Below are 12,256 nucleotides of genomic sequence, written 5' to 3'. Positions count from 1 at the left end.
TAGATAGATAGATAGATAGATAGATAGATAGATAGATAGATAGATAGTTGTATTTAATGTTTCTTTGATGCTTTTTTCTTTCTTTTTTTACACATAACTATCATTATCCTACCCCCAAATATACCCACACAACTGTTTTTAGTCTTTTGAGCGTGACATAGTAGATAGGACACAGGACTTGGAGTCAGAAAGACCTGGGTTCAAATTCTGCCTCAAACATTTACTAACTGTTTGACCCTGGATAAGTCACTTAATCTCTGTCTGCCTCAGTTTCTATAGGTACATTTACAAAATGATGGGATTGAATTTGATAGGCTCTAAGATACCTTCTAGCTCTAAATCTGTGATCTATGATTCTATACTTAATGCATTCTGCTTTACTGATGGCAGAAAAATACAATATTTATATGGAGATGTATGCCTCCGTATAGTCATATGACAATGATGAGGGTGATGATTATAATCACAAGTGAATACCAAACTCCATGAGAAACATTTATAAGAAATGATCAAATGATATTAACAGACATTTTTCAGAGGAAGAAATCCAACTTGTTAATAGTCATATAAAAATACTCTAAATCGCTAATAGAGAAATAAATATTAAAACCTTCTTCCTGGATAACTCTTGCTGTGGTGGAGGTGCTTTTGTAGCTTAGTGAAACTATGAGCTATGCTATGCATAGTTACCCAAGATAGACAGGTTATAGTGGAGAGTTCTGACAAAAGGTGATCCACTGGAGAAGGAAATGGCCAACCACTCCAGTATCACTGCCAATTGATAAAAGATACGGACACTGGAAAATGAGCTGCTCAGATTGGAGGTATCCAATGCACTACTGGGGAAGAATGTAAGACAACTACAAGTAACTCTAGAAAGAACGAAATGAGTGGGCCAAAGCTGACAGAAAGTTCAATCTCGGATGTGTCTGGTGATGAAAGGAGAGTCCAATTCTGGGAAGATCAATATTGCATAAGAACCTGGAGTAAGATCCATGAACCAAAGCTGGATATGATCAAAAAGGAGATGGAAAGATTAAACATCAACATATTGGGTGTCAGTGAACTCCAATGGATGGGAATGGGTGAATTTAATTCAGGTGATCACTACATATACTACTGTGGGCAAGTACCCCTTAGAAGAAATGGAGTGGCCCTCATAATCAATAAAAGGGTGAGAAAAACAGTACTGGAGGATAATCTTAAAAATGACAGAATGACATCTGTTTGAATCCAAGGCAAATCATTCAGCATCACACTAAATAGTCTATGTTCCAACCACTGATGGAGAAGAGGCCAAAGTTACTCGGTTCTATGAAGACTCATAACATCTTCTAGAAATAACACCAAAAATGGTGTCACATTCATCATAGGGGATTGGAATGCTAAAGGAGGAAATTAAAAGATAATTGGAAAAATAGGAAAATTTGGCCTTGGAAAGCAAAATGAAGCAGGGCAGAGAATAATAGAGTTTTATCAAGATAACTCGTTGGTCGCAGCAAACATTCATTTTCAACAACCCGAAAGGCAACTCTATACGTGGATATTACGAGATGGTCAATATAGAAATCAGATTGATTACACACTTTGCAGCCAAAGGTGGAAAAGCTTTATACAGTCAGTTAAAACAAGTCCTGGAGCTGACTGTGGCTCAGATCATGAGCTTCTTATTGCAAAATTCATACTTAAATTCAAGAAAGTAGGGGAAAGCATCAGACTGTGTAAGTGTGACCTAAAGAGCATCCCTGATTAATATGAAGTGGAGGTGATAAATAAATTTAGGGGATTAGATCTGGTAGGTAGAATGCCTGAAGAACTATGGACAGAGGTTTGCAATATTGTACTAGAGGCAGCAGCAAAAAACGTTACAAAGAAAGAGAAGAGCAAGAAAGCAAAATGTTTGTCTGATGAGGCTTTACAAATAGCTGAGGAAAAAAAGGAAAGGGAAAGGATAAAGGGAAATATATACCCAATTGAATGCAGAGTTCCAGAGAATAGCAAGGAGAGATAAGAAGGTTTTCTTAAACGAGCAATGTAAAAAAATAGCAGAAAACAATGGGATGGGGAAAACAAGAGATCTCTACAAGAAAATTAGAGATAAGAGAGCATTACAAAATATAAATAGATAATTTTGATTATATTAAATTAAAAGGTTTTTATACAAACAAAACCAATGCAACCAAGATTAGAAGGAAAGCAGAAAGCTGAAAAACAATCTTTATAGCAAGTGTCTCTGATAAAAGTCTCATTTCTCAAATGTATAGAGAACTGAGTCAAATTTATAAGAATACTTGCCATTTTCCAATTGATAAATGGACAAAGGATATAAACAAGCAGTTTTCAGATGAAGAAATCAAAGCTATCTATAGGCATATGAAGAATGTTCTAAATCATTTTTGATTAGAGAAATGAAAATTAAAACAACTCTGAGATACCATCTTAAACCCATAAGATTGGCTATTATGACAAAAAAGGAAAATGATCAGTGTTGGAGAAGATGTGGGAAAATTGGGAAACTGATACACTGTTGGTGGAGTTGTAAACTGATCCAACCATTCTGGAGAGCAATTTGGAGCTGTGCCCAAAGGCCAACCAAACTGTGCATACCCTTTGATCCAGCAATACCACTAAAATAACAAAGAGATCATGAAAAAGGGGAAAGAACCTATATGTGCAAAAATACTACAGCAGCTTTTATCATGGTGGCAAAATATTGGAAATTGAAAGGATACCCATCAATTGGGGAATGGCTGAATAAGCTGTGGCATATGAATGGAATGGGATACTATTGTGCAATAAGAAATGATGAACAGGTAGATTTCAGAAAATCCTGGAAAGACATGTACGAACTGATGCAAAGTGAAATGGGCAGAACCAGGAAAACATTGTAAACAGCATCAGCAACATTGTGTGATGTCAACTATGAATGACCCAGCTCTTCTCAGCAATGCAATGATTCAAGGCAAGTACAAAGGACCCATGAAGGAAAATGAAATCCATATCCAGAAGAAGAACCGATCAACTCTGAATGCAGATCAAAGTATATTTTTTTCATATTATTCTTTTGGTATTTTTTTTCCTTTTGATCTGTTTCTTCTTTACAACTGTGACTAATATGGAAATATTTTTACATGATAGCACATGTATAAACTATATCAAACTGCCTACCATTTTTGGAAGAGGGGAGGGGAGGGAGGGAGAAAAATTTGTAACTCAAAATATTGTAAAAAGGAATGCTAAAAATTTTCTTGACATATAACTGGGGGAAAATACTATTAAAAAGAAAAGAAAATTAGAGATATCAAGGGAACAATTTCCTGCAAAAATGTGCCAAGACAAAAATGATAGGGACTTACCAGACATAGAAGAGATTAAGAAGAGGTGGCAAGAACATACAGAAGAATTATATAAGAAAGATCTTAACATCACCAATAACCATGATGGTGTGGTTACTGATCTGGAGCCAGACATCTTTGAGAATGAAGTCAAGTGGGCCTTAGGAAGCATTGCTAACAATAAGGCTAATAGAGGTTTTGGAATTCCAGCTGAGCTATTTAAATTCCTAAAAGATGATACTGTTGAAGTGCTGCACTCCATATGCCAGCAAATTCGAAAAACTCAACAGTGGCCACTGGATTAGAAAAGTTCAGTTTATGGCCCAATCCTAAAGAAGGTCAGTGCCAAAGAATGTTCAACCAAACAATTGCACTCACTTCACACACCAGCAAGATTATGCTTAAGATTTTACAAGCTAGACTTCAATAATTTGTAAACCAAGAATTACCAGGAGAGCAGGGTGGTTTTCCAAGAGACAGAGGAAGTAGAAACCAAATTGCCAATATTCACTGGATGATGAAGAAAGCAAGGGAGTTCCAGAAAAACATCTACTTTTGCTTCATTGACCACACTAAAGCCTTTAACTGCATGGATCACAACAAAATGTGGTAAGTCTTCAAAATGATGGGAGTATCAGATCATCTTACTTGTTTCCTGAGGAAATTGTATGCAGGTTAAGAAGCAAGAGTTAGAACCAAACATGGAACGACTGATTGGTTTAAGACTGGGAAAGTGCAACAAAGTTGTATGTTGTCACATTATTTATTTAACTTACATGCAGAATACATCAAAATAAATGCCGGGCAGGACAAATCAAAAGCCAGAATTAAGGTTGCCAGGAGGAATATCAACAATCTCACATATGTGGACAATACCACCCTGATGGCAGAAAGTGAGGAAGAATTAAAAGCCTCTTGATGAAGGTGAAAAAGGAGAGTGTAAAAGCTGGCTTGAAGTTTAACATTAAAAAAAATCTAAGATCATGACAACTAGACCCATCATTTCTTTGCAAATAGAGGAAGAAGAAATGGGATCAGTGTCGTAGTTTATGTTCTTGGGCTCAAAGGTCACTGAAGATGCTGCCTGTAGCTATGAAATCAAAAGATACTTCCTCCTTGGAAGGAAAGCTGTGGCAAATCTGGACAGCATACTAAAAAGCAGAGACTCCTCTTTGCCAACAAAGGTCTTTATACTCAAAGCTATAGTTTTTTTTTTTCCCAGTAGTAATATATCTGAGAGTTGGACCCTAAGGAAAGTTGAGCATTGCAGAATCGATGCTTTCAAAATGTAGTGCTGGAGAAGATTTCTAAGTGTCCCTTGGGCAGCAAAGAGATCAAATCCATCAATACTTAAAGAAATTAACTCAGATTTTTCACTCAAAGGTCAAATACTGAAGCTAAAGTTTAAATACTTTGGCTACATAATGAGAAGACAGGACTCACTGGAAAAGAACCTGATGTTGGGAAAGATAGAAGGCAAAAGGAGAAGGGGACAGCAGAGGCTGAGATGAATAGGTAGTATCATGGAAGCAAGAAGTATGAGCTTGGACAGACTTCAGAAGATATTGGAGGAAAAAGGGCCTATCATGCTGTCATCTATGAGGTCAGAAGAGTAGGATGCAACTGAACAAATGAACAACACACATTAAAACAACTCTGAAGTACCACTTCATACCCATCAAATTGACAAAGATGACAAAGAGGAAAGAGACAAATGCTAGAGGGGCTATGGGAAAACAGGTATATTAATATACTATTGGTAGAGCTATGAATTTGGTCCAGTCATTGTGGAAAGCAATTTGGAGATATTCCCAAAAAGTTATCAAACTATGCATGCATACTCTTTAACTCTGTGATATTGCTACTAAGTCTATATCGCAAAGAATCAAAGAAAGAGGAAAAGGACTCATGTGTACAAAAATATATATAGTAACACTTTTTTGTGATAGCAACAAATTAGAAACTGAGAGTGTACCCATCAATTGTGGAATGACTGAACAAATTCTGGTATGTGAATGTGATGGAATACTATTGTGCTGTAAGGAAAGATGAAGGGGATGATTTCAGGAAAACCTGGGAAGATTTGTAGACACGGATGCAAAGTGAAGTGAACAGAATCAGGAGAAAAAATTACATAATAACAACAATATTGTAAAAACAAACAACTTTAAAAGACTGTTCAACACAATGACCAACCACAATTCCAGAGGATTCATGATAAGACATGCTTGTTGGTCAGTTGTTTGTCCAACTCTTTGTGACCTTATTTTCTTGGCAAAGATACTGGAGTGGTTTGCCATTTCCTTCTCCAGCTCGTTTTACAGATGAGGAAACTGAGACAAATAGGTTTAAGTGACTTGCCTAGGGTCACACAGCTAGTAAGTGTCTGAGGCCACATTTGAACTCAAGAAGATGAGTCTTCCTGACTTTAGGCCTGGCACTGTACCCACCACACCATCTAGCTGCCCCTGATGAAGCCTGCTACCCACCTTTAAATGGAGAGGTGATAGATTCAGAGGGTAATTTGTTTTTTGCTTTTCTTTTAGGACATGGCCAATGTGGGAATTTGCTTGACTATACATATTTTTAAGGGGCTTCATTTTACTCATTTTCTCAATGTGGGAGGGGAGGTAAAAGTGAGAGGAAGAATTTAGGACTGAAGATGAAATAAAATTGAAATTTTTAAAAAAAGGACCATTTATTAGTTCCTACTTCTCTGACCAGTAGGATCTTTCATTCTATGAAGGAAAATTTATTTTTCTGGCTGAAAAATCATGTGATGAACTCATCTGCTGGTATAGTTGAGCATATCTCCCCCTGCTCCCTTGAATCTTTTAATTAGTTGAATAAGTTTGGTAATTTCTGATTGGTGTTAGATGACAATGCTTTCTGATGTCTTCCTTGTCCTCTTCTCATCTTCTAGGAGCACATTTATAAGCTGATGAAGAGTGACAGCTACACCCGGTTCCTTCGGTCTAATGCTTACCAGGACTTACTACAGGCAAAGAAGAAGGTATTTGGGGGGGATAGATAGGCTTGCCTCTCTTAGCACCTATTGATTCTTGCCTGCTGCTTGCTGCGAGTGTGAAAATGAGACTATTATTTCGTGAGCTTTCTGTTTGTTTTTCTTCCTTCTCACCCTCTCCTATCGGCTACTTTTTTATTTTTTTCTGGTTGAAAGAATGAGAATGATTGTTTCCTAACCACAAAGGTCCAAGATATGAAATCCTTCCCACTGTGTCCCTATTCCCGTATTCTGCATGTGCTACCCACAGAGGGAAAAGGGGGCCAGATGAAAGGTTGCAATCAGTGTTGGTCATAAAAGTCCAGCATCCCATTCAGGGGATGAGACAAGTAGGTTGCTACAGAGGTTGACCTCTTGTTGACTCTCACAGAGAGGTGAATGAGGCCGTTTGATGGTAAAGAAATTGGACTGGCAACTTTCTTTGCCTAGAAAATTCTGCTGGCTCCATGACGTAAGTCATCCTTGGAGTGACAACATCCCCTCTGACCCTTTTCCTCACCCCACCCAACCTGAAGCGTTTTTATTTAACCCAGAAGAACCTTTAAGCCTTGCATAGAATCTAGTTGCCTGGCTTCTTTCTTCCTTCTTTGAAACTAAGTCATGGTTTTCTGCAGTCCTCTGGGGGGCCAGGAATCCTGAAAAATGCAGGTGAGGGAAGAGTGGCTGGAACAAAGATAAACTCCAGTGAAATCTAGATGGTCCTCTGGGCAAGGGTGGATGGGGTGGAAGAGGGGGAGCAGGAGAGCTGACTTTGCATTTCATCAGACTGTGTTTAAATGCTTTCTACACTTTCCAGAATAGTCTCATGTCCTCCAGATGACTGAGCGTGATGCCCAATTATAACAAAGTCTACTTCCATACCCCTTTAGAACAAATGTTTTCTCCCCACCTTTTCTCTTCCCATCTCTCTCTTCTTGATCCTTTTTCCTGAAGCTCTTGGTTTTCCATCAACATGTTCTTTGCTGGTGTCTCCCTCAACTGTGTAGCCCACTTTGTATGTGCATGAGACACTGGATGCTGCTTTGTGGGGTTTCTATTATACTGTCTCTGTATACTGTTTGGTATCATATAATTCCATGGTCTTTGATCATGTTTTTCCTCCTTCCTTCTCCTCCTCAGTACATATGGCAGTATCCTTGCTGCAAGGGACCCTGCTAGCCTAAAAGAGGTTCTGATTGGAAAAGGGAGAGCAGAGAGAAGGAGACAGGGAAACAGCGCTTCCTGTAAATGCCTTCAACACCCTTTCTTTTAGTGTTATTGTAAAGAGAGACTTTTAATTAATTAATTAATTTAATTAATTTAATAAATTAATTCAGTTCTCCCCAGGGAAGGTCAAAGTGAGTTCCTTGTGGCCTTGGGATCCCCTAACTAATCACCATTTCTCGGTGTCCCAGGAAGTCCAGAGTTGTGTAAGTGTAGAGTAAACTAATCTGAGCCTATTTGGAAGCTAAGAAGGGGAAAGATAAAATGCTCCTTCAGGCCGTAGTAGAGATATGGGTGGGAAGGGGAAAAGTTTGTTCACAAAAGGCATGAGAAGCAGTAAAAAAAGAAAGTCTAAGTTGCTCCCAGATGCTCAGGTTAAACGTATGAATTCATTAGAGAGTATTTATTTGGCTAAGGAATAAACTTCTGGGCCTCTCTATGAATTACCAATAACAGTGTAATGATCACATTTCACTAGGCTCTCCTTCAGTGCATAACTCTTTCAAAAAAAAAAAAAAACCTTTCAGTGTCATGGTTGTATTCAAAGATAATGGCATTAAGCACTATGCAAGACCAGATTAGTCCTACTTTTCTCGGCTTCTAGCCTTCCAATGGATTTCCAGTGGTAGATCTGATTTACCCACTGCATATGTGCCAAATGTAGAAAATGCACATTCTCTGTGACAAGAGCAGTCATGTCATGGGGGCCTGCAGATGAGGGAGGGAGCAGGTGAACCCGAAAGAGGATGGAGGTGGAAATCCCACACACACATCCTTACTAGGGTCACTTATTCCAGAAAGGGAGAGCATTCATAAGTCTTCCTCCTTAATTGTTACTGCTATGAAAAGTCCCTTCACTGCATTTGTAGGGATGTCTTTCTGATCCTTTGACATTAAAAAAAAAAACAAAACCTCCACAAGTTCCTTGAAGGATGAGCCAGTTTCTCTGAAAAAGATCCTGGGATCTTAGTAGATTGCAAACTCAACATGAGTCAACAGTGTAACATAGCAGCCCCAAAAGGTAATGCAACCTTGGGCTGCATTAATAGATGATCAGGGATTCAAATCAATCTTAGTGTGCTTCCTAGTACTTATGAAATAACGGTGACATGACTTTCCCAGGGAAACAAAAAGTCTTAACCAGGAGAACGAACTTTGTTCCAAATCAAGGTCCTTTCCTCCTCCTCGAGGGAAATCTAGAGTTGGGTATTTAACAAACCTTTCTGTGATTAAGCAACTTAGTGACCAGGGGCTAGAAGTTGATCAGGGCAGTAATCAAGCAGTAGGAACTAGGAATGGTCTCTTCTGAGCCAAATGTGTATCCTCCCCACCCCCTTTTAACCACTAGCCTGAAGTTGAATTATGTCATCCCAATGAAGAGGAGACTTGTTATGTTATCCAGGGTCAGGCATACAGTTTTTATTATCTACATACTGGAAGAACGTTTAACCATGGTCTTTTTGTCATTGTTTCTTTGTTTTCCTTGTGTATCTGCTTTTCCTCCTGCTGAGTGACTTTGCTGTCATGCTGGGGCCGGGTATGCCAGTATGTGTTATCTGCAATGCAGGCAGATGAGTGTCTTTGGCCCACTCCCCAGGCTTTCACTATATCCTGCAAAGCCACAGACACCTGGCTTCTTCATTGCCTTAATTTTTTTTCTTTGTTTGGTAGCATTTTTCTTTCTTTTCTTTTCTTTTCTTTTTTCAGAATTTCCTTCCTCTACTTTGTAAGGCTACCTCAAACACGGGCCCCAGGAACTGAGCTTGAGGGCAGACTAGCAGTTGTGTGGGTTGTGACCACACTCTTCTGAATCATACTGGCAGAAAATGCTGGAGAGGGGCTCAATGAACAGGCACACACCTGTACCTCCAGACTGGTAGCATGCACACCCAACCAGCCCACAGAGCATGGAGATTTCCTGGTCTTTGTTCCTGATTTCTTTCCTATACTCCCTGCCCCCAACCTCATCATCCCAGGTTTGCTGCTTAAGCAACGTTGAGTGAGCCCCATGTGATGCTTTGCCAGTTTCCAGAACACTGGATGGACATTTGTCAGTGGAAGCGTTTAGGCATAACAGAATTTTCCATAGGACCACGGGGAAGCTTCACCAGCTTTTCCTCACATGGATGAAAGGGCCCAGTTCCCAGAGCTGGCAGATTTTTCCCCCCAGTTATGAATCACTATCTGTGATACCCAGAGCAAGCAGTATCAGATTCTCCCTCAAGTGATGCTTGGGGTACCACTTGGGGGAGAAAGCTACAGAAGGGAAAAGGAGAAGTGGTGGGCTAGAAGAGAGATCACCTGGGACCTGCTTCACAGCGAAGCATCTGGTAGTTTCCAATTTTAACTAATCATTTTTGCTAACTAGGTGCTAAGCCCCATTTAAAAAAAAAAATGCAGGAAGACTACAAGTACTATCAGGGCCCTGCGGGAAAAGTCTGCATTGGCCTATTCTAATTACAATGCTGAAGATGGCCCTTTAAGGTGCAGTCTATCCTTTTGTTAATAAAAGGGCATGGATAAGATCAGACTGGTGCTTCCTGCCATGCCACAGTAGTAGTATGGTAGATTAACACAGAAGCCTTTCAATAGAAGTCATTAAGAGTAGAGAAAAACCCAGATTTCCGAGTATCTGGGGAGGATATTGCTACAGGGAAATAAAGGCTTTCTTTATTTGCTTGCTAAAATCTACTGGGCTGATTTCTTCTTTCTGTGACACATTTCTGATTGATGTTACACTCAGATAAAAAAAAAATTTCCACTTGAGGTGCTTGGCCTGAAATGATTGGGAGCGGGGAGGAGAATCCAAGATGGCAGCCTGCTTTATCTTATAAACAAAGGCCAATGGGAAAACAGTGAGTTCTAGAGCAAGCTGACTAGGCCTTGGGACTCACCTGGGAAGTGTTGGTAGCTTCTAATTTATGCAGTTAAAGGAGGTCATGAAACCTGGAGAGATGAAATATTGAGTCCTTCTCCCCTCTAGGCAAAGAAGTTGGTGACATTTTCCTTAGAGAGTTTCTGTTTCCTCTTGCAAACAGCACTGACTGCTTTCCCCTCAACCCTGGATTTTTGTTGTTGTTTTTTGGTTTTGCTTTTCTTTTGGCTTCTTTCTTTGACTTTTGCTGCCCTTTTAAAACTGCATCTAAGCTGAAGATTTTTTTCCCTGTATTTTTCTCCCAATTTTTTTTCCCCCAAAGCCAGAAAATGAGCAAGGTCGTAGAACTTCCTTAGAAAAGTTCACTCGCAGTGTGGTAAGTTCAGCTGAGTTTTTTTTTTTCCCTTCCACCTTTTCTTTGGCTTATTTTTCTTTTTGGTTTGTTTTTGTGTTGTTTTGAGTTTTAATTTGGGCTGGGGTGGAGTTTGGTGCTTTTCTCGCCTCCAACATCCTTGTACCCTGTTTGCAGCTTCTCTTCTAGGGATGGATTTGCAAAAGAGCAAATTATTTTTTTTATAAAAGCTGCCTGCACAACTACTGAGTTTCAGGCCTGGGTGTGTGGTTTTTCTGTCCTTGCTTTTAGAGGAATGGAAGTACCCATATACCTCTATGAGCTCAGTAGCTCATGTCTTTTCTGCAGTAACCCAGAAAGGTCATTTCCGTGCATTAAAAAAAAAAAAAGTTAATTATTGGCCAAATGTCATAGCTCATTTACAAAATTAATAATAATCAAACTATGCACAACAAAAAAGAAAAGAAAAGAAAAATAGCAACAACTTGAAATTCCCCCCGTGAACTCTGGCAGCAAAGCTGGGATCAGTCCCGAGTTGACATCGCTGTGGCCACTTGCTTTTGCTATGTGTTTGTAGAGCAGTAATGGCGCATGATTTCAAGAAATGTCCTCTAGCGTGCATCCACCGTGATGTTTTTGCATGAATTCTTAACCACAGTACATCCCTCCTCTTCTTCATAGAGTGATTGGGAGATGAGGGCTCAGCAAATAGCGGTGACCATTATGGGAAGTAAGGAATGATCTGCCTATTTCTTGTTGGTCAGGGTCAATTGTTATCCTCTCAAGACAGAGTGTATAGCTAAGTCCACCTGACTCTCTAGATTGGTCACCTTTCACTCACACGTCCATAATATAAATAGAGGAGTTCAACATAGCCCAAGAAGCTCAAATGGTAAATAGTGTGGGAAAGAATCAGAAGTGGGTAGGTCTTCCAGGTTAGTGAAAGCGATCAAGTATCATGACTTCTCCCTCTTTCCTATGTCCTGCCAACACTTGGCACTATGTCTGCTATTCAGAAGGTACTCATCTTATTAGGTCACTTGGTAAATAACCAGAAGCAAGAACCTGGACAGAAAAGTACCACATTTTTGCTGCTCAAATCTAATCAGAAGGGACCAAGACCAAAATTTGGGATCAGTGACCCTAAATATGATGTTTTCTTTCTTGAGGGATAACACTGATGTCCTTTTCCTTCTTCCTGAGAAAGGAAGGAAACAAGGAAACAAGAATTTATTAAGTGTTTACTATATGCCAAGCACTGTACTAATCACTTTACAGATATTATCTCCTTTGATCCTCACAACAGTTCTGAGAGTTAGATGCTGTTATCATCTCCGTCTTACAGCTGAGGAAATAGAAAGTGACTTGCCCAGGACCACACAGCTAGGAAGTACCTTAGGCTGGATTTGAACTCAGATCTTTTTGACTCAGACCCAGTACTCTATCCACTTCACCACCTAACTGAA

The 12,256-nt window shown here is 39.5% G+C and overlaps 1 protein-coding gene across 2 annotated transcripts in view; it reads left to right on the top strand.

The window, feature by feature from the left end:
* Positions 1-12,256, top strand: part of LOC114030122 (regulator of G-protein signaling 6) — a 204,130-nt gene that overhangs the window by 156,665 nt on the left and 35,209 nt on the right. The window contains exons 14-15 of one of the 2 annotated variants that reach the window (XM_027844838.1): positions 6,259-6,348; positions 10,761-10,814. In XM_027844838.1, coding sequence (XP_027700639.1) covers positions 6,259-6,348; positions 10,761-10,814 — 144 coding nt within the window. Of the gene's footprint in view, positions 1-6,258; positions 6,349-10,760; positions 10,815-12,256 lie in introns of those variants that run through there. The other variant, XM_027844840.1, reaches the window with a different exon arrangement.

This window comes from Vombatus ursinus, unplaced genomic scaffold (assembly GCF_900497805.2).
Source record: "Vombatus ursinus unplaced genomic scaffold, bare-nosed wombat genome assembly UNPS02014945.1, whole genome shotgun sequence".
Taxonomy (NCBI): Eukaryota; Metazoa; Chordata; class Mammalia; order Diprotodontia; family Vombatidae; genus Vombatus; species Vombatus ursinus.
Note: the sequence above shows the minus strand (reverse complement) of the source record. Positions and strands in the feature narration are given on the sequence as shown.